Genomic DNA, 27,808 nt, shown 5'->3' with positions numbered 1-27,808 from the left:
TGCTGACCTCCATGGGCCCCCAGTGTGGCTGGGTCCCAGAAACCTCCCCCTTTATCCTTCCTTATGGACAGCCTTGTCTGCACATGACTATTTTTGAATGTGCATGTCTGTGTTCAACCACCTTCAAGTACAGTTGGAGCCCCGGTCTCTGGTGCCTTTATTTTGGAGGTCGCAGGCCTAAAAGGTTGAGAACCACTGATCTAAAGCAGCTTCAGATCAGCACCATGGACAGCAGCCAGAGCAGCACATTCATCCATGTTGATCTTTAAACCATTTTAGCCTGTTTTATTCTCACCACTTGATATCTGAAAACACTAAAATAGGTATCTTACACTAAATTAGTGGTTTTCCAAAGTGGGCCGTGGGCCGTGGGCCATGGGCCACCCCAGGGGGGCGCAGTGTCACATTAGAGGGCAAGGCTAAGCAGCATCAGCAGATGATGACTATAGCACTGCAGAGGAAGGGCAGATCATTGATGCCATCTAAGTTTCAACAATGTTGTTGTAGTTGAAGTCCAAGACATTGTCTGCATCTTGGATTGAAGTAGAAAAAGATCCCCACTGCTAGGCAGGAGAGTCCTGGCCATGCTACACCCTTCTGCAACATCCTAACTGTGTGAGAAAAGCTTTTGCTGTTGTTGCCTCAATCAAGACAAAATATAGCCAAAAGATGGACACTGATAATGAACTGATCCCTGCTGCACCAAGGACTCAAGAAGATCCATAGCACAAAACAAATCCGCTGTACTCATTGAAATGATTGCAAGACTGGAAGTATAAATCTTTAAAAAGTGTTTGCCAAGTTTTTTATTTTCAGGGAATTGTTCATCTTCAGTGAGTCAAGTTTTGTTTAAGGCAATTGTTGTGGTGATTTCTGCAAAAATCTAAGGTTTTATGTTGCGATAAATTTTTAAAAAAGGTTTTGTTGCAAAAATCCTGACTGACAGTATGTTTGCCATATCTTTACATAGTTTTGCATGCTGATATGTATGGTAGGGTAAGGATAGGGGCGCTGAAATTATTTTCATGTCCCAAAGGGGGGCCCAGTAGAAAAAAGATTTGGAAACACTGCACTAAATATTGATGACATTTACACAAATAGCCATGACATAAAGTATGGCTGCTTTGTATACAAAATATGGATGACAGCATCTGATTCATTTACATACAGACTTTATTATTTATCACAGCTGCACAGCAGCCAAAAGTTAATCCTGCGAGTTTGCACTTGGCAACATTTTCCCATTTCTTTGGGCTACAAAAACTGGTTCCAGCTCTTTTCTGGTCCAGGGGAAAGAGTCAGTTTATGTCACATGTGTCACATATTGCAATTTTTTTCCCCAATATTGTGATTGCAATTTAATGTGCAATTATTATTAGGTTCCTCATCTTATGTATTTTTCAACAAATACAAGTAATAAATCATTCTATATTCATCCTATATTCAGTAACATGAATGTAGAGAGAAGGCTCTGCTCTAAAGATGCTCACTGGGTTAGTCAGCAGCATGCTTTGACTTTCCAGGGAGCGCATTGCTAGAAACCCCCATATGGATACATTTATGACAGTTTGTATTGAAAATAATGACATAATTTCGCAAGCAATTAATCCATAGTAGGATGACTCTAAATATGAGGTTGTAACATGCATTATGCTATAAAGGAGGCGGCTGGGGTGGAGGAAGTTAACCAACAGCAGCAGCAACGTGGTGCATCAGCATTAATGCAAGCAGCAATTAGTGAGAACTAAGTCATATTTAAAAACACCACTATGTTCTCATTTTGATTAAGAAAAACTTGCAAAAAAAGAGGATTTTTGTAAACAATTCTTAAAAAATTGACACTTGAAAGTTTGCAAAGTGTGCACAAAATTTCTGCCTCTAACTGGTATTTTGACACATTTCTAAAAAAAAATATTGTGCTACAAGTGCACAGGTAGGAGGTCTTTTATCACTTTTTTAAATCAATTTTGCATTATTTCTACCCATTTTTGCCACATCACATCAATTTTGCCACACATTAACCTGTTTTCATCTCTTTTTGACACTTTCTGCCACATTTCTGCCACTTCTTTATTCCATTTCACCACCTCTTCTGCCCATTCCTTCATTTTTGTCACTTTGAAACTCTTTCCAACAGTTTTTTTCAGACTTTTTTTGTTACTTCTAAACAAGTTCTTGCCACTTTCCACCTATTGTTGCCTCTGTTAACCCATTTTTGCCACTATTAACAGCTTTATAACCACTTTATACACTTAATTTTTGCCCATTTTAAGCACAATTCAGTATGTTATGCCCATTTTACCAATTTGACTAATTTCTGCCAATTTTTGTCTATGTCTTCTGCCTCAGTTAACCCATTTTTACCAGTTTAAACCAACTTCTGCCACTTTTTAATCTAATTTCACCAAATTATCCCTCCATTTTTGCCACTTTACACCCATTTCTGCCCCTTTTTAAATCCTCTTTCCCACATTAAATGCCTGTTTTTGCCACTTTAATCCATTTTTTGGCACTTCTTCCCTTTATTTTGCCTCTTTCAACCCATTTCTGTTACTTTTAAAATCCCATTTCATCACATTTGCCCACCAGTTTTTGCCACTCTATACTTTAACTCAAGTACTGAAGTTGTGTACTTTGTCCATCACTGAGTGGTAAAAGGTCAGTGGGGACTTTAGTTTTGACCAGAGGGTCACTGGTTTAAGTCAGGGTGGTAGCTGGAGAGGTCTCATTTCCTTACTACTGCCCAGTACCCCTAAACAGGGCACTGAACCCCCAGCTGTTTGGAGATTCAGTCCTTCTGCTACTCTTACTCTTGACGTCTCTGTTTGCATCCTGTCTTTCAGGACTGTGTGGGTCGTCTTGCAGGAGCAGAGTAGAGAGTACTGTTTTCCTCATGACTATGAATTAAATGTAGATACATTTTCAAAAAAAAGTCATAGTAAATGAGCTGAATTTTGCTCAGTTTCATTTATTGTCGTGTGATGATATAAAACAGCCAAACTAATGGAGCCAATTCATGTAGCTCTGCTCTTTTAGGTCAGTTTATGGAGGTGACTAACTTTAGCACAGACCTCCGAGGCGGCACACCTGCACACAGGCATTTCACATGCCTCCTTACACTTCTCTTCTGAACATTCAGCAGTTTTTAGCTTTACTAGGTGGCCTTGAATGTTTCCTGAACTTTTTTTATTTATGTACAGTGGAAATATTTAAACAGAAAATGATCTTTGTGCAGTTAAACATATCGTAAAATTAAGATCATATTATATTCTGCACAATGTAATAATTATAAGGCAGCAGCCTTAATAGCCTTTAAGGAGGAGAGAATAAACATGTCTGCACTGTGAGCATATTTAAAGCCAGACAGCTTCTCTGGTTAAGTAAGTGCACAGTGCTGTGAGAAGAGCCTGCATTCATAAATAATGAATAAAATCAAGCCTAGCTCTGTAACAGCTGTACAGTAAACACTTTTTAAATAAACTGAGTGTTAAATCACTTTGTGGCTTCATTAGCGGTGCTGAGGAGGTGGTCCAGGTGTGGCACAGCGGGCTAAATTAGCTGCAGAGGCTGCTGTTTACATGTAAGGAGGGATCTATTCTTAACCTGCTTCTTCAGTAGCCCAGTTAGTCAGCAGCGCATGTGAAGGACTCAGGCTGCAGATTTTGGTTATGGCAAATCAAAGCTACGACTAAATATAGCTGTTGTCTGGCTTAATGTAACTGTATTATAGCTCTATGTCTGTTTGACAGGATGGAAGATGTGTCTGTTTGTTTTTACAGACAAAAAAAATCTGAAGTTGGCAAATGTGAGGAATTGATTCATTGATTCTTTTTTACCCAATAGAGTTGCACAATAGCAGAACTTTTGTTGCCATTCTTGTTGCTACTTTTTTTTTGTACAGACAGCACATACATTATAAAAGAGGTATGAAAAAAAACATCCAAGATGTACAGCATCACTGTGATATCAAACTTGTCTCGCTGCAGAAATGGATCAGTGTACTACCACTCTGATATCTATGGCTTTTTTTTTTTCCTTGCTTTCTGTGTGAATGCAGTGTGTGGACCAGGTTTTGCACATTTTTCATGTCAAGGAAAATATCATGGCAAGCACTTACAGTTTTACAATGTTAGACTTTAAAATATCATCAATCCTCCTGTAGAAAGCCCTTGGTCAGTCAGAGTGGTACGCTGGTTTTGCTGACCACTTGAGGGTTGCTACTGTACAGACATGACAGCTCTGATTTATATATATACTTAAATATAAGACTGTTCTTTTGTGTAAAAAGCATTAGGGGGAGAGAGTGGATATAACATGCAGGTCTGACTTCCACCCCGGCTGCCCTAGCCTCCAAACATGGGGAGCAACTTCACTACAAGGCAACTGGTGCTCCTTATGATGATTTCTAATTTATTCATTATAATTAATCCAACTATTTTATTAACTTACATAATAGACTTATTATAAGTGGAATGTGATGGTAGTTTCAAACAAAGTACAAGGTTAAAAACTTAGTGCAATGAGTAAAAACTAGAGCTACCAAGCTATTAAAATGTAATCTAACTAATTGCAGGTCTTGTGATTATTGAATCACAATTAATCACATATATGGATAATATGAGCATTACAGGTAGATTTAATTTATAATCTTGGTTATATATTTAAATGTATAAATATATGATCATTTGTGGCCAATATTTTATCTAGTTTTCACGTTATTAACAATGAATTCACAACTTATGCCGGTCTTAAACCAGAGGACTTTTCAAAGACTCTTAAAAGACTGACATACAAGACTAATAGGGAGCCAGTGAAGGTAGATGAGGGTCGGAATGATGTGCTGCCAGGGTCTGGTGTGGGTGAGAACTCTAGCAGCAGAGTTTTGGACAAACTGAAGCCTGTCCAGGGTTTTGCTGGTTACCATTGCAGTAGTCCGAGTGGGAGGTTATGAATGTGTGAATGAGTGTTTCTGCAACAGGGTCTGGAAGTGATGGTCGGGTCTGGAGATGTTTCTGAGCTGAAAGAAAGCGGATTTGGTTACAGCTTTGATGTTGGACTGGAAGGAGAAAAACTTGACTGTACTATTATCAGTTTTGGCTTTTGGCTATGTGACATATCCAAATTCATACAAGTAAGTGAAAATGCATCACCTTTTCATGGTTTTGGAGGAGTGTAAGGTTTTGTCCTGCAAAAACATGTAATACAATACATGTTTATGCAACACAAATGTTACCTACTTTATGTAGTATCTAAGTAAACTTTGTCATTTCACCTACATTAGAAATACTGCAGAGAAAATAAGTGCAATAACATAAAGGTGATGCAATATTACTGTACAATCTACTGTAAGGCAGTTCAAATCTGTCTGGACTCCCTGTCTAGCTTCAGTATGGTCAGCCAATGTTTGCTTATATGTTGCATATATTTCACAGGAAATATTGACTCGCCTTAGCCTTCCTTTTTCTCCTCTTCGTCCCTGATGACCTCCCTGGCCTGCCAGGCCTCCTTACATCTCACTCTTCCTCTTCCGCTGTGTTCTTGCTGCTCAGTCTTCTTGCCGATAACACTTGAGGCCTTGTTTCTACTCGGACACATGATTGAAGTGTTTTCCACACTGGGTTAGCACAGGAATAACATGATGGAGACCAGTTGGTAATCAGAGTTCTGCATTTTGAAGGTCAGTGTTCCTAATGTACTAAGTGTGTTGAATGGTGAAATGTATGATTATGGTTTTGCAAAGCAGCAATTTAGAATGACATTTGAGTGAGAACAGTTGTTCTTAGAATATAATTTTGAGTCATTTTGCTAATAAGATGACCTTCAAGTTTTCAGTTTTCCTTTTACTCAGCTCAGTTTTTTGTGTTTATACTTTTGGGGGAAACTGTAAGATGATAAGGGTTAAGATCTTATTGCAAAAATGAGTTGTTGTTACAAAGATCACAGAACGGGTTAAGTATGCAAGACACACTATGCCAGCGTATATAACCCTCTAACTTTCTTTTATAAACCATAATGAAGCCCACAATCCCTGCGGCTTCCAAAGAATCTTCAGTAAAACTTTAATATTGTTTTGCAAACAAGTTTCAGCAGCCTGTCTCAGTTTCAAAGTCGTATGTGTGTCACTGTTCTGGTTGTTTGAGGCTACGGGCAGCTGGGTCCCAGGCCGGAGGTTGGCCTGCTGCTCCTCCTGGGCTGAAGGCCAGAGGGGGGTGGAACAGCGACACAATTACTTTTGATGGAGAGTCTCAAGAGAAAAAACAAGTCCGGGCTTCTTCTTGTTATAGCCCTCTGTTAAAGCGGGTGTTAACCTCCTTGCTAGCAGCCGAAAAACTTTTCCTCTCCAGTTGTTTACATGCATCGCTGTTAAGATAGAATAGACTTTGTTTTAATTTTCACAAATATTACAGAAACAGGATTCTATCAGCATTTTATCAACAATCCAGTTGCATTTTGAAATAATTAGAATATCAGTTGCATATCTGACATTCTTTGGATTAATCTGAACTATGATGTCTGTGATCTACAGGGATATTTTTGGAACACTCCACACAGTCTGTAACTTCAGACTCTAAGAGCATGGTACTGTGATGGATGCCACCTTCGTCTCACATTGTCATGCCAAGCATCAAAAGGAGATGTATAAATCACAAGGACACTGGACTATAGAGTGGTGGAAATGTGTTCTTTGGAGTGAGGAATCATGCTTCTTCTTTCAGCAGTCAGATGGGCAATTCTGGGTTCGCCACATGTCGGGAGAACATTACCTGCCTGACTGCATTGTGTCAACTGTGAAGTTTGGTTGATAATGGTATGGGGCTTTTTGTCAGGGTTTGGGCTAGGCCCCTTATCTGCAGTGAATCTTGATGCTTCAGCATACCAAGACATTTTGGACAACGCTATGCTTCCAACTTTGTGGCAACAGTTTAGAGAAGGCACTTTTTTGAATTCCTACACAACTGCCCCAGTGCACAAAGCAAGGACTAAAGAACAAAATGAACAAAGTTTGATGAGTTTGATGAGTTTGGCATGGAGGAACTTGACTGCCCGGCACAGAGCCCTGATCTCAACCCCACTGGGATGAACTAGAACTGAGATTGCAAGCCAGACAGTCTCATCAAACATCAGTGCCTGACCTCTTAAATGCCCTACAGCAGGGTTGTCAAACTCAATCACAGCAAGGGCCGCATTCTGGATTTAGGTCTAACCTGAGGGCCTAACAGGGTCAACATTTAGCCATAAACTGTCAACCTCATTTCACCAGTAATAAATTATGAAAAAAACAGCACTGGTGTTAAATAATTTGGAAATTCAAAAAGTAAAAAATGGTAAGTTTGAAGGCTCAAATCTGAGATAAAAATCCCAATTTTCTTAGTTCAAAAGATCAGAACAAGATATTAAAAATAAAAAAATATTTAAAGAGCAAATATACAAGGAGAATGTTGAAATCATAAGTTTGAAAGGTCAAAATAAGACTTAAAATTTAAAATTGTGAGTGTGATTGGTCCAAATATTGGATTAAAAAGCCAAAAATGTGTAGTTGAAAATGTCAAAATATGAGCTAGAATTCAAAATGATGATTTAAAAAGTAAAAAAAAAAACTTAAATTCAAAATTGGTTGTGATAAAGGTCAAGATATGATATAAAAATTGAAACAATTTTTTTAGAAGTCAAATATGGGATAAAAAAAAGCCAAAGTAAGGAGTTGAAAAGGTCAAAATATGACCTAAAATGTAAAACTGGGAATCTTAAAGATAAAAATGTGACATATAAAGTCCAAATTATGAGTTGAAAAGGTCAAGGTATGAGATAAAAAGTCAAATCATAAGTTTGAGTCATAATGGTGAGATGCAAAATTGAAAATATGAAATAAAACACAAATTATTCTGATTTTTATGGATATGGATTAAACAAGGATATGTTAAATAATCAAGTTGAAGTTTACATTATTATAATGGAGCAAATGTGTTGAACTCATACTGGAGGGCCAGTTATAATACAAATATGGTATGATCTTGTGGGCCGGATATAATCGTTCCACGGGCTGGATTTGGTCCCCGGGCCTTGAGTTTGACACCCCTGCTTCACAGAATGAATGGGCACATATTCCCACAGAAACACTCCAAAGTCTTGTGGAAGGCCTTTCAAGAAGAGTGGATGCTGTTGTTGCTGCAAAAACGGGCCAACTCCAGTCCCTGTTGGTTTAATGGTCAGGTGGCCAAATGCTTTTGTCCATATAGTGTATATCTACACACCTCGAATATGGTTTGTTTTTAGACCAGTGTGTTACAACAGTTCAGACTAGGGGTTCCTAAACTTTTCAGCTCATGATCCCCAAAATAACAGAGTCAGAGATTGGGGACCCCTACCCATTTAGAGCAGTGGTTCCCCACCTTTTTCCACAAAAAGGTTTTTTCCCTCACTTATCTAAGAAGAGCTGTGCTCCCAGGACCCACATGGAAAACAATGACGTATAGCTGTAAAAATACGCATACATTTGAAGTGTTTTCATCGCTTAAAGCCAAACACAATAGCCCAAAGACACAAACGTTATTTGCAAAAGACCTTGGTATGAACCACTTATAAGGATTTTATCATGATTTGAAGTAGTTTGATTGAGCCTCATTTTAACATCTTCAGAGCAGAGAGTAATGTTAATTTTGGCAGCTATTTTTAACTTTAGTCTCAGTTTTTAGATGAAATGTCCATAAGTTTTAGTCACATTTTAGTCATTTTTAGTTTTAGTCTAGTTTTGGTTGACGAAAACTCAAGAACATTTTAGTCTAGTTTTAGTCCATAAAAAGTCCTCACGTTTTAGTCTTTACTTTTAGTCCAAGCATTTATTTTCTTGCCTAAATCAGGTACCACATCAGTGTTGTGTGTTCCCTGCACTCTGCCAGACCTGGGGTCTCTGCTTTCTACAGCTGAGAGGCAGAGGAGATGCAGATGCATTGTTTTTTGACAGATTTACCACCAGTAGAGAAATATCATGGATTTCCAATGTCTAATGAAGACTGCATTACATTTCAGTCTAGTTTTAGTCATCTTGACAAAACCTAAACTGACTTTTTGTCAGTTTTAGTCATCAAAGATCTATTTTTGTTAGTCTCAGTCTAGTTTTTGTTATGGAAAAAGGGGCTGTCGATGAACATTTTTAGTCGTAGTTTTAGTTGACCAAATTAACACTGGCAGACAGGCGATCACACCCCCACTGAAATCTCTGGTGCCCCCCAAGGCGGTCCTGGACCCCGGATTGGAACTAAGGAGGTAGAGCATATGATGCTGCACAAAGCATCATGTAAAAATTGACATTTTTTTGAGTTTTTGTACAAATTATTTTCTAGAGCTGAGAGGCAGAGGAGATACAGCTGCATTGTTTTTTGACAGATTTACCCACAGTGGAGAAATATCATGGATTTTGAATGTCTGACGAAAACTACATTACATTTTACATAAGTTTAAGTCATTTTGACAAAAACTAAACTTAGTTTTTGTCATCACAGATCAATTTTTGCTAGTTTTAGTCTAGTTTTTGTCATGAAAAAAGGCTGTTGAAATTAACACTGAGCTGAGCAAATGTTGAAAGCATTTTTTACAGTAATGGACAAGCTTTATTACTTAAAATCATTTAAAATGTCTGGTTTTTTGGGGGGGAAAGCATCCTGCGACCCCCCCTTCAGAGTCTCGTGAGCCCCACTTTGGGAACCACCGGTTTAAACAACTGCTACAGGATGTGTTCTGATGATTTGCTTGTTTTAAGCCCATGATGATTCAAAGAGGTGGGCTGTGGTGACAAACGAGGTACCTATGTTAAAGCTCAGTTAAATCAATGATAAACACAGTACTGCAGACAAATCCTTCACAGTAAAAGTCTGTAGTTTAAGTTTTCCCTAAGTGCTTTTATTGTGAATGCCGACATCAGCGAAAAAGAATGAAACCTGACACTACAGCTTCATTACTAAATAAAAGAACACAGAGAGAATTATAATGATATTTTTCTGTGATGTTCTGCTCAGACATGACTTTAGTATACAATCACAGGTTAGTTTGGGGGGGGGGGGGTTGTAACACCTGAATATTCATTTAAATGTCTTGTCCCTCTTATTTTATAAGACAGTGATAGAATACTGTTACTTCAAAAAAGGGCCTACTACCAGGCACCTGTTTAGCTCAGTTGCTGGAGCAGGCTGTATACAGAGGCTGTACCCCTCACCACACCGGTAATGCGACACTCTATATCCCCTTACTTCCTGTCTTCAGCTGTCCTATCATAATAAAGGAAAAAAAAAAAACCTTTCCCCCAAAAACGAACCAAAAAAAATCCCAACATGTGATGCCTCGGGCTCATTTTTTCATTTCTATGATAATAAAAGCAGTATCGATAATGTTTGATTTTTACTAGTGTGGTTTCAAACATACTATAACAGTGACAGGCCTAGTTGTAAAAGAAATTTTATGCAGATGGGCCAAATAGCCAAAAGGAACAAAAAGCTATCAGATAAACTACTGTGCACATTTGCACTGACAGAAAACTTGGAATGATTATCAGTTTTGTTTTTGGCATGAAGATCATACGCAGATTAAGAGATCAGCGGCTGAGATTTGAGATTAGATGTCAGCACAGACAAAGGCTGTAATCTATACAGCACAGGCTGTGGATAAAATGATCTAAATGACCCCCTTGGAGAGTGTGTGATGTCAGACTGACAAGAAGACTATAGCCGTGAATGTAGCAGTCCAAACGAAATTCATGGAGTTAAAATGAAGACATCACTCCACTTTCAATTGAAACGTCCATCAATGTTAGCTCACTTTCCACCAGGGGATTACCCACAATTTCTTCTCCTCGGAGACATTCCCAGGCAGCGGCAGTGATTACACACTGTATCTGCAGCCGGATGATGGAATGACTACGTGAGGACGCGCCTTGGGTATCCCGCTCTGTACTCTGTCAAAGAGAAGCCTCCAGTCACTGCTCATGGCACAAGATGCATTACATCGTGGTGACATTCGAAAGAGTCCCTGAGGTCCTCCGCTATTGTTTTGACTGACAGACCAGCTTGGGAAAACCTGTGCCGTCCCATAATTCACCAGATGCTCTGTGCTCTCTGTGGTCTTGTGGATTCCCCTTCACTCTTGTGTTCCATGATGCACCAGGCTGATTTTTTCAATCACCGTTGCTCTAGTTGGACTGGAAATGTGTCTTTCTTCAGTTGAAGATGTACAGTATGATTTATTCAGATGATTCAAAACGCACTGTAGGAGTTGCCCGGAGAGCTGCATCCCATTTTTTATTCAACAGCTAAATAATCAACAGCACAGAGCTTCATCTGGCTGAATAACAAACCACAAATAACAGCTCACAGTTTCTGCATCCATCCACACTGAGAAATTTATGGTGGATGTAATTTCCCACCATCTGTGGTGTACAAAACATTTTCAAAAGGCTGAAATGAGGAAACTCATTTTGCCCTACGGAGCTTTGTACTGTGTAGCATATATACATAAATATGTTATCATTACATTCACAACACAAAGCTCTAGAGCAAAGCACACAGGCTCCATCCGATGTGTGAGCAAACGATCACCTCCATTGTCTTCTATGAACAAACCTGCAGCAGTCAGACACGCCTGGATGTGATGTGATGCAGCGCTTTACACCACTGCCTTTATTCCCAGGGTTTCTGACCACAGCTGGCAGAGTGTTTACCTGAGAGAACAGCTGTTTTATACAAGGTATGGCTATTGATAAACAAGACTGATGCGGCAGTAAAATTTTACTGAACACAAATATTTTTCTCCTTCGACATACTCCCCCTCTTCATCAACACAGCGCTGCATTCAGGTCTTCCACTTATCAGAGCAGTGCAGTAGGTCTTCTTCAGACAGTTGGCTCAGAACCTCTGTGGTGTTAACTTCTGACTATAAATGTGTTCCTTTGAGCACAGATTTGATCTAAGGAAAAAGTCTCATGTTGCTAGATCAGATGAATAGGGGGTGTTTTCAGACAGGCACGATTCTGGTTCCATTCTGGAGACCCAGAACCTTGGTGCTTTCAGGCAAACCAGCCCATGTTCACACCAGTTTAAGTGGAACCAAAGTGGGAGGATATGATGGACATGTATCACCACATCCTGCTCCACTTTTGCCCAAGTCTTTCATGTTGTCCCAGTATTTCTTCTTCAGTTTCTTGTGTTTATTTTTTTGATATGGTGTTCAGGTGAACCCAGCCTTTGCCATCTCTTCTGCAAGTTCGCCGTGTAACATGCTCTTCCTTGTTCTGCTCTCAAGCATCACCTGGAATTCTGTCGATGCCCAGATAACAACCAAACATTTTGTCTCCCCAACAGACCACTTTCTCTTTTCTTTCTGCTCATCTTCACAACCTAGAATGGGATATGCCCACTGATGATGTCACAGTTCCCAAGAAAGAGCCAATTATTTTTGGTTCCAGCTGAGAATCAAGTTTTCAGTTTCAGAACCAATTTTTTCCCGATTTGAACGCGCCAGCTGGTGCAAATTTAGGTTCAGGAACCGGAACTGGCATGGAGCCCTGCCAGTCTGAAAGGCTAAAGGGTGATTAAGCACTGTGATTTGTTTTTGAGCCAGAAACTGCTTTACTGATAGGACTTTTAGACCAACACGTCCCCATAATAGTTCCTGAACCTAATTTTGAACCAGCAAGCTCATTCAAACCAAAAAAAGAAAAGTTGGTTCTCAGCTGGAACCAAGAAAATAGTTGATTCTGCTTGCAAAATGTGGCATCATCAGTGGGCGTGTCATATTCTATGAGTGGAGAATGGAGAAAAGTGGTCTGCTGAGGACACAAATGTTTGGTTGCGATCTGGGCATGAACAGAATTCCAGGTGGCTGGAGAGTAGCAGAAGGTAGAGCAAGTTAAATGCCCAACTGCTTAGCTTACGGATAATTAATGTCATCTGCCATTTTGCCAGCATTGTGTTTACTTCCGCCTGAGTAACACCAAGTATCCACTTTGGTTCCACTTAAACTGGTGTGAATGTTGGCTGGTTCACCAGAAAGTACCCAGGTTCTGAGTCTCCAGATTGGAGCCAGAGCCAGAACTGTATCAGTCTGAAAGCGCTGTTTTCTAGAACCTGTTTGTAATAATGTTGATTCTGGCATCTGCTCCTCCGAAGTGATATCCTTAATGTCAAAGAAAACAATCAACTCGACTTTGGATGTGTCTCACTTTGTCATGCTTTCTTCATCCTTGGTGACTATGGTGTTTTCCAAAGCATTGACTACTGTTTTGTCTCATGATCATATTTGAAGATCTCACATGTAATCACTCCTTCTAAAAAAAATATTTTACTGCAGTTTGTTCAAAAATGTCTCCATGAATTTGTGTGCTTTTTTTATGAGGAGTCAGAAGTTTTGGGATGACTTTGGCACACATTTCCGTCATGTTCCAACTTCAAATGTGGTACTGTGATAGATGCTGCCTTTTTAATAAGACAATTCATTAAATTTGAACTCTGCTAGATATTCCACCGTAAACTGTAAATGATATTATTAGAAAATGGAAGCGTTAAGGAACAACAGCAACTCAGCCACAGAGCGGAAGACCAGGTAAACTTACAGAGCAGGATCAACAACTGCGAAGGTGCATGGTTTTTGAAAGTCGCTGAGCTGCTTGATTCCATAGCTGAAGAGTTCTGAACTTCCACTGCATTAATGTAGGCACAAAAACTGTGCCTCACACTGAGTCCGATGCCAGTCATTGGATAGAGTGTTTGGAGCGACACTGGACTGTGGAGCATTAGAAACGCCCTGTGAAGTGATTAATCACCAATCACTGTTTAGTGAACAGATGGATGAGTTGGGTTTGGCGTATGGTGGGAGAATGTTAAATGCCTGACTGCACTGTGCCAACTGTGACATTTGGTGGAGGAGATATAATGTTACTGGGCTGTTTTCATGGTTTGGTCTTGGCCCCTGATTTCCACTGAAGGCTGATGTTACTGCTTCAACACAAAAGACATTTTGGAAAATGCTATGCTTCCAAATTTGTGGCAACAGTTTGGGGAAAGCCCTTTTCTATTCTAACATGAATGTGCCCCAGTGCACAAAGCAAGGACTGTAAAGACATGGTTTAATGAGTTCAGTTTGGAAGAACTTGACTGGCCTGCACAGAGCCCTGGCCTCAGCCCCACTGAGTAAGTAAGTAAGGTGTATTTATATAGCACTTTTCACAGACAGCAGTCACAGAGTGCTTTACACAGACAAAAAATACAGCGAATTAAAGTGATGATTATTAGATCACCACATGACCCAATAGTCATAGCAACAATAGAACAACACAGTAAAAACAGTTCACATTACATTAATGAAAAAGCAGTTAACCAAAAGCCTGTCTAAACAGGTGACTGAGCCCCTTTGGGATGGAGTGGACTGGAGATTGTGAGCCGGGCCTGATCTCATAAATGCTCTACAGAATGAATGGGCACAAATTCCCACATAAACTCTCGAGAATCTTGTGGAAAGCCTTTCAGGAAGAGTGGAGGCTGTTATATACTTTTGTCCATATAGTTTACATGCATATATTTTGCTTTACTCCGTTTTGCTGCAATAATGAGGGAATTATTGTTATTTCCTTGTGATCTTTACTTATTTATCTTGTTATCTTGGGAGAATAACACTGGTTTTCCCTGGATAATGTGTTCATTTCTCAATATCTTATGAAAACAACCATAATTTACATATAATCACTGGAAAATGAGTGATATGAAACGTTTCACCATCATTCACATCCTCCTGTGGCTTCTGTAATGATGCCATTTTTAAAACATGTTTGTTTTGTCCTCTTTCTTCGTTTAATCAAATGCTGTTTTTCTCATCTAAAGCCAAAACGGCAACATCTTTCATTAAATGCATGTCAGTGGTGAGAATTTTTGGAAATTTGAGCAGGAAGGAGTTGGTGGTTGGTCCTGAGGCATTTGAGAATCTCTGCTCTAGGCTATCTGGTGCCCCATTTCTGGTTTTAAAGCAAAAGTTTAACTAAAGAGTTAAAAATAACTCGCTAGTTGGATTGGGGAATTCCCACCATATAAATATAAATAGGGTTTTTAAGTGTTCTAAATTCATTGTATTATTAACTTATTCAGTAAAATCAGCACTGGCTAAGATTTATTATGAGGTTCATTAAGTTTTATGATTTTCATTTTCTTTCAGTGCATTGGGGTTCTTTTTAATCACTATTTTATTCCATTTATTTTAGGGAACTACATTATTTAGTTTGTTCAGAAAAGATCAAGCAGCAGAGGAATCCCTCAGACAGGCCCAACATCACAATCTCCCAGGCGGCCTTCAAAAGTACAACAAAACATCCGTGCTGATCTGCTTAGCCATCGTGCCCCTCAACCCCCTAATGAACCAGGGCAAAAGAGCTCTTGGGCTTAGTCTCTCCCTCTTACCCTAACTTAACAAGATGTCCCCCTACTCGCCGCCTCTCCCTCGCTCACACAGACTGAAATGCACGGCAGCTCGCTCAGACACACACCTCCCAAACCCCAAACCACTAACCCTCAGACCAATCTGTCTGTGGCACTGAAGTATTATTAGACTTACACTCTCTCAAAGGGGAAACAGTGAGAGCTGAGAGCTGGAAGATGAGATATGCTACAGGGGCTACTAGTTCCATTAAAATGGCATTCACTGGGGCCTTTGTTATCATCAGCCCTGACGTTTTCAGGATGTCGCAAGGCTTGCTGATCCATGACCATCTCATCTATCTTTCAGGATTTGAAGGAAGTCGGTGTGAAATTGACACCAATGAGTGCAGCTCAAATCCATGCCAGAACCAGGGCCACTGTGTGGACCAGGTCAACAGTTACAGGTAAGAATTGACCAGCTTTTCATGTCTTAGGCAGCTGGGAAATGTCAGGAGCTGTAGTGATGGAGTTTACACGGTCAATTCAGAGTAGCAGCATCATTTCTGTAGAGGTTTGACACCTTTATACTGACATTTTGGTAGTGGATTATAAATAGATAGCACATTTTTCTCATATCAAAAAAGCTGATAATGCACCTTTTTTAGTTGAAACGGGGTCAGATGTGGGGGTTCAGTTGTGCTTAAGTTACTCTTGTCAGAAAGATTTTGGTTATGAAAATAGGTTATGGAAATATAAAAGTCTTTTCAGCTGTGTCCTTTGCTCGAAACCTACCTGGCAGCGAGGACTTCAGTCAAAACAAAAATCTAATAAATAACAGTACTGTAGTAATTTGTTGTTGTTGTTGTCATTTTGGATTTTTGTACTGTCTTAATCCAAGTGTTACCCATAATTCACACATACGCCCCCTGTGCTGTGTTCAACGGCGCCACAGTTTTGCTCAGAGTGAAGGCACGCAACTGTGCACACTAGAGCGTACCTATAGCGCTGAGCTACGCATCTGCAAGTTCACACCGAAATAGTATGTCAGCAGTTGATTATTTTGCCTTTTTGGGGTTGATTTACCTTTCATTTTGACAGAATTCTGAGATGTTTTTCTCTCCTGCCATGGGTGAGTACATTATGAAGTTCTAAAGTTAATTTTTATACAAAAAAATCTGTGGTTTTATGTGAATGGTTACCTCAAAGGTAACTTTTCCTTGTCAGTGGTGCCGTTGTACTCCGTGACCCACTGACCTCCTGATGACCTTTTGCCCATGCTGCAGGATAAGATTTAATGGTTTATGATCGGGAGTCCGTGCATGGAGTTGTATTTTGAAGCTGACCACATGCTCTGCATGTCTTCTGCTTGGATCGATCTGCTCTACGTGGATTGATGCGGTTTGGCAGTGGCCAGTGCCGAATATAGACCCACAGTCTATCTCCACGGACGTGGAATGGTGCTTCAGGGCCGCACTGGAGCCGGACTAGAGCTCAGGCAGTTGAACTGCTCCTAGAGCAGGGGTGTCAAACTCAACCACAGCAGGGGCCGGATTGTGAACTTGGGTCTAACCTGAGGGCCTAAAAGGGTTGATATTTAACCATAGTATATCCACCTTATTTTCACCAACAATGAATTATGGGGGTAAAAAACTTGGCACTGGTGATAAATGATTTTGCGATTAAAAGGTGAACATGATAAGTTAAAAACTCAAAGTCTAAGATAAAAAGTCAGACTTAGAAGTTTAAAAGGTAAAAACGTGACATTTAAAGTCAAAATGTTTTTAAAGGCAAAATGTGATAGGATACTGAAAGTATGAATTTTAAAAGTCAAAAACTGAGATAAAATTCAAAGTCATAATTTTTGACAGTCAAATTATGAGGTAAACATTGAAATCATGAGTTTTAAATGTCAAAATATGAAATAAAATGGAAAATCATGCATTTTTAAGGTAAAAAAGTTGGACAAAATTTAAGGTTAGGAGTTGAAAAGGTCAGAGTGTGAGATAAAAGTCAATCATGATTTTAAAAGGTCAAAATAGGATTTAAAATTTAAAATTATTCATCTAAAGGGTAAAAATATGAGATAAAAGGTCAAAGTTATGAGATTTAAAGCTTAAAATATGACAAACACTAATTTCTTCCCCACATTCCTGACCTTTTATCAAATTTTAACTGTTTACTTTTTTCTAATGTTTCTGACTCAGTGAGGATATTATAAATCATCAAGGTTAAGTTTACCTTTTTATACTGGAGGAAGTCTGCAGACCTCATACTGGTGGGCCAGTTATGATAAAGATATGATATGATCTGGTGGGCTGGGTATAATGGCACCACGGGCCGGATTTAGCCCCTGGGCCTTGAGTTTGACATCATGTCCTAGAGGGGAGGATTTAATCTGCAGTACGAGTCACTGGTAGATCATGGTGCAGCCATGTATGTGGAAGTTGGAGGTTATTGACTTCCTGTTTGCAAACAGACCTTTTATTTTGAAGAAAATAAGGGATTTTGGGTGGATTGAAAATTCTGACATTAACTCAACCATGGAAAACAGAACTTGTTATGGATCAAAGATGAAATAAGAGAACAATTAAAATAGATAAGAGTCAATGACATGACATGCATATTTTTGTGTTTGTCCTTTTGTAAAAAAAATTACCAGTTTGTGGCATACATCAATTTGTTTTAGGAAGCCTGCTTTTTTTTTTTTAATTTTCAGTATATATGAATAATTTAATTAATTTCATATTTTGGCATCTCAAACCCTATAAATTGTGCAATGGCCCAGTAAATGAACGGATTACTGACACTTTTAAAAGCGGCATTTTTAATTTGAGAAATTCAAGTTAGAATACTTCGGCATGATTTTATGCTTGCAATCTTTAAAATAAACCAATTTTATTAAAATGTATAATTTTAAAGTTTGGAGGATCATTGAAAAGCTTTAATCCTGGGATTTGCATGTTCCTTAATGTCAGGGTGTTGCTGCTGTCATCATGGGACTCATATAACCTCCCCCAAGGAGGTTATGTGGTCAGGAGGGTTTGTTTGTTAGTTTGTTTGTATGTTGGTTAGTTTTTTTGTTAGCAACATAACTCAAAAAGTTATGGATGGATTTTGATGAAATTTTCAGGAAATGTCAGAAATGGCAGGAGGATGAACTGATTAGATTTTGGGACTGATCCAGATCACCGTCTGGATCCAGGAATTTTTGAAATGATTCTTCACTATTGGGAGATAGGGCTATTGGCGGAGGTCTGCGCTCTCCGAGTGCTTTTCTAGTTTTTAAATGAAGTGACAAAAACATATTGTCAAAGTATTGTGGCCTGTTTGATTTGAAATTAGTTGCAAATACCAGGTGGCTCAACTGCAAATGAATGAAGTCTTATATGTCATTGACTAGGGCTGAACGATTTGCAAAAATAATCTGCAGGGTTTTTTCCCCCATATTGTGATTGTGTAATGTGAAATTATTATTAGGTCCCTTAATCTTATGAATTTTTCAACAAATACAAGCAATAAATCATTCTATATTTAATCTACATTCAGTAACAGAGAGCAGAGAGAAGGCTCTGCTCTTAAGATGCTCCCTGGGTTAGTCAGCAGCGTACTTTGACTTTCCAGGGAGTGCACTGCTAGAAACCCCCATATGGATACACTTAGGACAGTGTGTAATGAAAATAATGAAATAATTTATCCATAGTAGGATGGATCTGAATGTTAGGTTGCAACAAGCTTTATGCTATAAAGGAGTGCTGGGGTGGAGGAAGTTAACCTTTCCCAACAGCAGCAGCAGCAGCAGTATGGTGCATCAGCATTAATGCAAGCAGGGATTAGTGAGAAGTCAAATTTAAAAACACCACCATGTTCTCGTTTTGATTAAGAAAAACTTTTAAAAAAGAAAAACAAAAAGGAGGATTTTTGTCAACCATTTTGAAAAATTGACACTTGAAATTTTGCATAATGTGCACAAAATTTCTGCCTTAAACTGGTATTTTGACACATTTTAAATTAAAGAAATATTGCACATTCTGCCATTTGTGAATTGCAGTAGGCCATTTTGTGATTCAATCTAATTTGTGATTAATTCCTCAGCCTATAATTGACCCACAAATACTTGATAACAAAAGGTACAGATGACTTCTGATTTGTCAGCTGAGCTCTCTGGGGGTTTTAGCCCTAAATAAAACATAGAGGAGCAGTGGTGGACTTATTTTAGCTGCAGTAAGACGTTGAGAGTAATTGCAATTTAAAAAACTGAATGCATAGGTGCCGGTTTGGCTCGGCTGGTGGAGCAGGGGCCCATGTGCTGAGGCTGTTGTCCTCAGTGCACTCAGTGGTTGCAGGATTGATACCCGGTCTTGGTGCATGTCTTCCCCCACTCACTCACCCCATATTTCCTGTCTCTCTTTGGTTGTAGTTTATTTTTGAGCTTTAACCCTCAGGCATCACTTTAATTTACTACTCTTTAAAGTCATTAAACATAAAACTGCTATAAAAACTTAACAGATCAATATCAAGATATTTATGCAAAAAAGCAGAAAAAATATTAATTTGTTAAGTTTTTGCAGTTTTTTTTTTTTTGGAAGTGGACATTTTTGTCCTTAATGGCTTTAAAGGGTACTAAATTTGTTTCACAGTGTTCCCCTGATCTATTAGAGCAATTGAAATTTGAATTAAAAAATATGCCTAGAAAGAAACTTTGTAGTAAAAAAATAAGACCATATGCACTCACACAGCCAAAATGGTGAGCAGAGAAAGAGGAAAAATTTGCCCAAATGGACAAAAATGTCCCTAGTGATGCCTGAGGGTTGATACACAAATTCATAGAGGATGAGGACTCACGCACTGTGCAGAAAAAAAAAATATGATAGTAAAACATACCCACTGTTATAAACAGACATTGTCCTATAGTTGTGTGGGCTTTAATTCACAAGTTGTTATATGATATATTGAATAAAGGTCAGAGTGTCTTCATTTGTGACTGTTTCCTAGAATCAACCTGCTATGATCTGTACATCATGATACTCTATGTGCCATCAGACTAAATGTGAAATGTAATTAATATCATTAAACTTGTAATGATTTTGTTCTCACTCTGCACATGGCAGAAGGAAAGCCATAGATCTTTTTTTACCCTGAGACAAAATATCAATATTAATGATTTTTCTCTTCCAGCTGTGATTGTAAGATGGGATTTTCAGGCCTTCACTGTGAAGAAGACATCAATGAGTGTGCCTCTAGCCCCTGCCTCAACGCTGCTATTTGTCGAGACCAAGTGAACAAGTGAGTATGAACATAGTGTTTGGTTGTTTTTATAGCTAAGTGTTTTATTTTTTCTGTGCTTTAAAAATGCAGAAATGAGAAACAAAAGCCTGGCAGGATGAGCTAGTTTGTAAAGCAGCATGCATGACCTAAAGCCTTCTCCAAAACGGACATGTGAGGTTGTGGCGTTCCTCGTCAACCTGTTCTGGTTTATATAACAAGCCTGTCTCCCTCCTTGACACACATAAGCTGCTCTCCTAAAGACAGAGAGTGAATTCAGCAGGAACACATCATGTATCTAGATTGGGCTTCACTCCGCTGGTGCTTCTCTCTGCTGTGCTTAATGGGAGCCCCGGGGCTTCCAGGCTCAGTCGGACAGATGGGTTAGAGCAGTCCCAGGGCCAATTTGAGTCCTAAATGGTTTGTCTCCAGTTTGTCTCCCGTCATGATTTGGCTCCCATGTGACCCGGCCCTGCTCAGAGCGCTCCTCTGATTGCACAGTCCAGGGAGTTCACATCAGGTGTGTTTTAACCTCCCTGCCCACTGCAAACACTGCGCACGCCGCTATCTCCATCTCCCTGACCCAACAAGCTGAGCAAGTCCATCTGTGATGATGAATCTTCTTCTTCTTCTCTGTACTCTCGGAGTCCTTAATGTCTTTCTAGCTCGCCTATTTTTCTTGACATACTTCACATTTTAATGTTGATTTCATCCCAGTCCGGTATCCCATTAGAAGCTACTGGAAATGTGGCACTTAGCAGAAAAAATATTCATGATTCTGGAAGTGAGAGTCTCATTGAAGCTCTTGTCAGGAAAATAGATGTTAAATTGCTTTCAGTGCCACTGGTGGAGAATTCACTGTTGATCTCTTCCTGTAAGTGCACTGCAAAAAAAAAGCAGTGAAAACTCAAACTTTTGTTACAAACTTTAGCAAAATTTAACTTTGCTAATAATACTTAACCTTTTTAGTTTTGCTCCTAAGTTGGCTCATCTGTAAAACTGCTCAGACTTTTTGTTGAAACTGATTACAATAAAGTTTTTTTAAATAGTAGAAATTCAAATTATTGAGTTTTAATTGCTAAATATTAAAATAACAATAATACAGGGGGCTGCATCACAGGCTCTCTCTCTATCACCATTATGCTCTATTTAGGCAGCGTCACCTGATTACAGAACAGCCTTCCATTGGCTGACATACTCTCACAAAGGGTAAACAATATGACGGTTAGCATTCAAGCTAGCGGTAATAAAGTATCATAATTGGATTAAAATGGATTAAAAGACCTTCAAAATAGGGTTCACTAGTGTGGATTTACTAATTAAAGTCCCCAAAAGTCACATGAGTTCCAGGGTTGCTGAAAACGCTGAATCAAGGGATTCAAAGGCATCAACAGCGTCAATGGGAAAGCACAACAGCTAGCTTCAAGAGGAAACACAAGTAAGAGGCAAGGATTTATGGTTCAAAACTTATTTAACTTTTCATAAACGGTGTCACTTTTTGTCTCGTACGACAGCGCCGGTCTGGAAGGAATTTTATAGATCACATTCAGAGAGAAAATATCACAACCATCTTCTTTGCTGCTCTCAAAATGGTAGCCCATGCATGCAGTGTTTTCCGGCACTGAAGAATTTATTTCCGGTTTAGCGCTAACATTTAGCATGGTTAAATGAAGCAAGATATAAAGCTAAACCAAACTGTATCGAATCAGTGCATAACCTTGTGTACTCACAGATACCGATACCTACATTTTAAGCAGTATCTGACATATTTCCAACACCGGTGTTGGAATTGGAACAACTCTAGTCACCAGTGTTAATTTCATAGACTAAAATTATGATTAAAAATGTTCGTCCACAGCCTTTTTTCCATGACAAAACTAAACTAAGGCTAACAAAAATAGATCTGTGTTGACTAAAACTTATAAAAACTAAGTTTAGTTTTCGTCAAGATGACGAAAACTAGACCAAAATGTAATGCAGTTTTCGTCGGACATACAAAATCCGTGATATTTCTCTACTGGTGGTAAATCTATCAAAAAACAATTCTTCTGTATCTCTTCTGCCTCTCAGCTGTAGAAAGCAGGGACCCCAGGTTAGGCTGAATGCAGAGAACACACTACCATGACTTACCAGATTTAGGTAAGAGAATAAATGCGTGGACTAAAAGTAAAGACCAGAATGTGAGGACTTTTTATGGACTAAAACTAGACTTAAATGTTTTGAGTTTTCGTTGACTAAAACTAGACTAAAACTAAAAAGGGCAGAAATGACTAAAATGTTAGTAAAACTAAAATGCATTTCATTTAAAGATTAAAACTAAAACTAAAATTAAAAATAGCTGCCAAAATTAACGCTGCTAGTCCCCTGACTCATCATGACCTTTGAGGTCTGCTGGACTTCTTTATTCTATCTTCTCAAAGACCAAATTTAAAAAAAAAAAACAGAAGTGATTAAGCATTTTCTGCCACAACTCCTGAATTGTGCAAAGAACTATACCTCCATAAATTGAAATGGTACCCTATGAACCATCTTAAAACATATTTGCATTCTTTTTTTGTCAACAACTTTTTATTTGCATTATTTAGAACAGTTACACACAATAAAATACACAACAAAGAAGAACAAATACCCCCCACCCCCTAGCGGCATTTCATAACATGTCATGGCCTATCTTGTATAGGAAACAGAATAAAACATAAGAGTATAATGAGGTAAATTAACAAGGTATAACATGAAGGGACACAGGAAGACATATAATTATTAAGGGAAGAAAAACCAAGACAATTATACATAAAGAAACAAGGCTTTGGATGTCAGAGGTTTTACGGTCTGTGACTAAAAGTGTGTGCAAAGGTCCCTCACTTTGTCTGTGAAGGATGCCCAAGCGTAGATGGTGGATTGTTTGGCGTTGTGTATTCTTGCCACTGATAAATCCAAATGTAATATATCCAATCAAGATCTCAACCACTGACTAATGGAAAGAGAGTGGGGAGGCTGCCAACGAAGCGCCAACATTTTTTTTGCTGCTGTCAGGCAGACAAATAGTTGAAGCTTTTGATGAGAGGAGAGAGTCAGAGAGGAGGTGTCATTCAGAAGTAGCAACTTTGGGCTGTATGGTACCCTAAAGTTGAGTAAATCAGATAGGGTTTCACAAATTAGTCTCCAAAAATAAACAACCCCTTGGCAATCCCAGTACATATGCATAAAAGAACCTATCTCACTAGAAGAGCAGAGCTCACAATTAGGAGAGGGTGTAAAAATTTAGTGTATCAATTTGTGGTCAGGATACTAAGCCCCTAGTGTGACCTCTTGTGTCCAGCAGCAAATGGAGAGAGTGGATTTTTAGCGCTACTCCCCATGGGACACTGTATGTCTGCATTGCTAATCTGAGCCGGAGGTAAAAGAAAAACAAGCTTCTAGCAACATTATGCTCTGAGACCAAGTCGTCAAATGTCTTCATTCCCAAATTGTTCCAAATATCAGAAAGAGTGTGAATGCCTTTTGTTGACCACTGTGAGAATTGGAAGGGGACTCCACCAGTAATAAGATTGAAGTTATTAAATATGGAGCTATTCTTATGCCATTTCAGGGATGTCTGAGTACGACCCTCTACTAGTCACCATGTGGACAACAGAAAGGATATGATTGGACCCAGCTGACGTTTGGCGAGCTTAACATATTTGAACTCTTTCGATTTTAACGCTCTGTAAAAGCTGTGTGGTCTGTGTGTGTTTTAGGCACAGGTCTGCAGACATGCACAGGTGACTTACGCATCTTTGATACCAAATGGGAGGTTTAGAGGAGGTATTTCAAGAGTATTGGTCTAAATTGGCTTGCTACAGATCTAAAACTGTTCAATAGATATAAAAAATATACAAATAGATATAAAAAATATACTGTGCTGTGAAAAAAGATTTTCCCCCTTTCTGATTCCTATTTTTTTTGCATATTGTATATTATTTTTGAAGGTGTGCGGCGTAAAAATAACAGCATTTGATAAAAGACAATCATGCCAACAGTCAAACATGGTGGTGTCAGTGTGATGACTGCTTTGCTGCTTCAGGACCTGGACCAGGTGATTGATGGAACAATGAATTCCACTGTCTATCAGAAAATCCTGAAGGTGAACGTCCAACCATCAGTTCATGATCTCAAGCTCAAGCGCTCTTGGGTTATGCAGCAGAACAACAACCAGAAACATACCAATAAGTCCACCTCTGAATGGCTCAAAAAAACAGAATTAAGGTTTTGGAGTGGCCAAGCCAAAGTCTGGACTTAAATCCAATTGAGATGCTGTGATGTGACCTTAAACTGGCAGTTCATGCTGGAAAACCCGCCAATACGGCTGAGTTCAAACACTTCTGTGAAGAAGAGTGGGCCAAAATTCTTCTACAGCGATGCGAAAGACTCATAAGCAGTTATCACAAATGCTTGATTTCAGGGGTCCAGAAAAGTTTGGATGCCCCCCCCCCAAATAAATAAAATCATCATTTAGAAACTGCATTTTCTATTTACTTGGGTTGTCTCTATGAGATATTTAAATTAGTTTAATGATCCAAAACATTTAAGTGTGATTAATATGCAAAAAAAAAAATCACGAATCAGAAAGGGGGCAAATACATTTTTACATGTGTAAATCTAAAATAGACCTGGGATTTTTAGGTAAAGAACACCTCACATGCAGAATGCAATGTGCACAAGATTGCATTTTTTGTATGAACTTAGAAATAAAAATTCACTGTGCATTTTCACTGCTGCAGCCATGCAGCATCCTTAATATTTCCTTTACAAATGTCTGTAAATTTGAGTACAATACAGACTTTCCTTTTCCCCTGTGAATGCACCGCACCAAACGACATCACAGGGTAATTCACGAATGATCCGACGTAACACTAGCGCTGTATGAATAGTACTGACGGCTGCAGTAGCTGTTGGGTGTCATCAGCTTTAAAGATGAAATAAGCAGACAGTTCTGTTGAGCCACACGACAAAAGATACTACTTAGCTCAATAAAGAAACCTGATTGGACACTTTGGGTTTACACATGGTAATTTGTTGTTTAACCAATTTCTAAAAAGGGGAGAAGTCAGCTAAAAGTGTTAACTGTATGTTTTTTACTTGACTTATAAGTAGAATAATGTCCTTTGTGGTGTGTGTTCAGGGGATATCACACCCTCAACAGATGCAGAGAGGGTCTCAAATTGAGTAAAACACATTACTGGACAAGTTAAACTTTTCCCTTTAGTATTAAGTCATTAAACATAATTCAGCTTCAGTAACAGGGGATCTTAATTGCTGTCACTTTTGTATAAGGAGCTGTCTGCCTGTTTGAGAATGAAAAATGGGTCTTAATCTGCAGTTTGTCTTCCTTCTATGCAGAGTGTTTGCAGCTTTTTACTGAGAGGATTCTGCACAAACTATGAACATAAAAGTGTGATATAATCACAGTCTACAGCTGCTCCTCTGGATTTTTTTTTTTTTTTTTTTGCTTTCTTTCCTAATGATTGAGTGTTATCTCATCTTCCTCAGGTTCCACTGTGTTTGCCCTCCTGGTTATTTTGGAACGCTGTGTGACCTGGATGTGAATGAGTGCGAAGTTTCACCTTGCCTACACGAGGGCATCTGTATCAACACGCCCGGGGGCTTCGAGTGCGTCTGTCGTCCTGGATACTCAGGTAGCTCTTTTGCCCCCAGGTGACATGAAGATCAATATGAGAGTCTAAAAAGCTTTGCAATGACTCCAGCGGCCGAGGAAACTCTGACACAGATCAGGCTAAGAGTGAAGGAAAAAAAAGCCCCGCTGCACAATGCTTGCTTTTAATTAGCCAGTCTGTCTCTGCAAGATGCAGTGCCTGCTTTTTTAGTAAAGCTAACAAGAGATAAATTCACGTCACCCGGTTAATCTGATGGAAACGTCGGCATGTCTGTTACTTGCTTTATTTCATTTCATCAGCCTCTTTAGTCTCAGAACCTTATTGTTGTTTTACTTCAATCCATTTGTCTTATTTTCCACTCCGACAGATATCAAGCTATTTTAGCGCCCTGGTGTGTGCGTGTGTGTGCGCACTATCTAAAGCCAATTCCTGTCAAGGTGCCGGGAAGATTAATTTCATTTGTCTTCCACACTGTATCATCAATTTATCCTTCCCCAGTCGAGAGAGGGGGGAAATCTCAGAGGTATTGCGACTCTGGAGAGCAGAACGTGACACACATGGCCCAATTCCCACAGAAGCAGCTTTTATTATTAGGCCTACGCACAGCATAGTACAAGTCATTACTTTTTCTGTTGCTCTAAGCTCATCTGAGGAAGCAGGGCTCCCCAAGAGAGCCAGCCATCGGCCAGAGGATACAGTCAGGATTGACTCAAACCAAGTAGAACTCACACAAAATATTTGCTCTAGTAAAACAACAAACTTTTTACAAAAACACAAACAGTTTTTTTTCTCCTGCTGCAGCTGAGTATATCATCTTATTATCCCAGTCTAATCATGCATTTGCGGCCTTATAGAGATGATTCATCATGTTTTGTTTTTGCAGCCTGATTGGAATTGATTGAAACGTAATTCTGCTCTGATGGTATGGTGTGTCATCTCTTCTTACCCTGAAGGACCGTAACTCGTTGTGTCACTCTGTAGTATTATGATATTATGTGCTGCAGCCATGAGGGAAGTCGACACATATAGAGTGCCGACATTCATTCAGACTGTTACAGTTGAAGCTACTTACTAATAAATCAGCGTGGAGCTACATCTACTCACATGTATGTAATTATGCTTCAGTGACACTCTACTCCCACCTGCATCACCATCATGCTTTATCATCTCAGTGGTTTGTTACTGGCAAGTATGGCTGCTCAAGTTTCTTCACCTTATCCATCATTTTTTTTTCATGTTTAAACTGCTAGGTAAGTAGATTTTATTTAAATGAGACAGCACAGAAGAACCTGGGATTTTTATCTGAGAGGTAATATGACATGATGGTTACATCGGATGGTATTTATGTTGCACTTTTTCCAGTTAATTATTGAAATTCAGATGTTTCAATCAGACCTGTTGCCAAAGGTGTATAAAATCAAACACCAATCAAACAATTGTGATCCTAAATCATTCTCAAGAGCTCAGTGACTTCAAGCATGGTACTGTGATGGATGCCATCTT

At 39.1% G+C, this 27,808-nt stretch overlaps 1 protein-coding gene across 1 annotated transcript in view; it reads left to right on the top strand.

Annotated features, from left to right (window-relative positions):
* Window positions 1-27,808, top strand: part of eys (eyes shut homolog) — a 425,152-nt gene that overhangs the window by 200,046 nt on the left and 197,298 nt on the right. The window contains exons 26-28 of the mRNA XM_041789003.1: window positions 15,757-15,853; window positions 20,565-20,672; window positions 26,181-26,326. Coding sequence (XP_041644937.1) covers window positions 15,757-15,853; window positions 20,565-20,672; window positions 26,181-26,326 — 351 coding nt within the window. The remainder of the gene's footprint in view (window positions 1-15,756; window positions 15,854-20,564; window positions 20,673-26,180; window positions 26,327-27,808) is intronic.

The sequence above is a fragment of the Cheilinus undulatus genome, linkage group 6 (genome assembly GCF_018320785.1).
Source record: "Cheilinus undulatus linkage group 6, ASM1832078v1, whole genome shotgun sequence".
Classification (NCBI taxonomy): Eukaryota; Metazoa; Chordata; class Actinopteri; order Labriformes; family Labridae; genus Cheilinus; species Cheilinus undulatus.
This window is presented reverse-complemented; position numbering and strand designations above follow the sequence as displayed.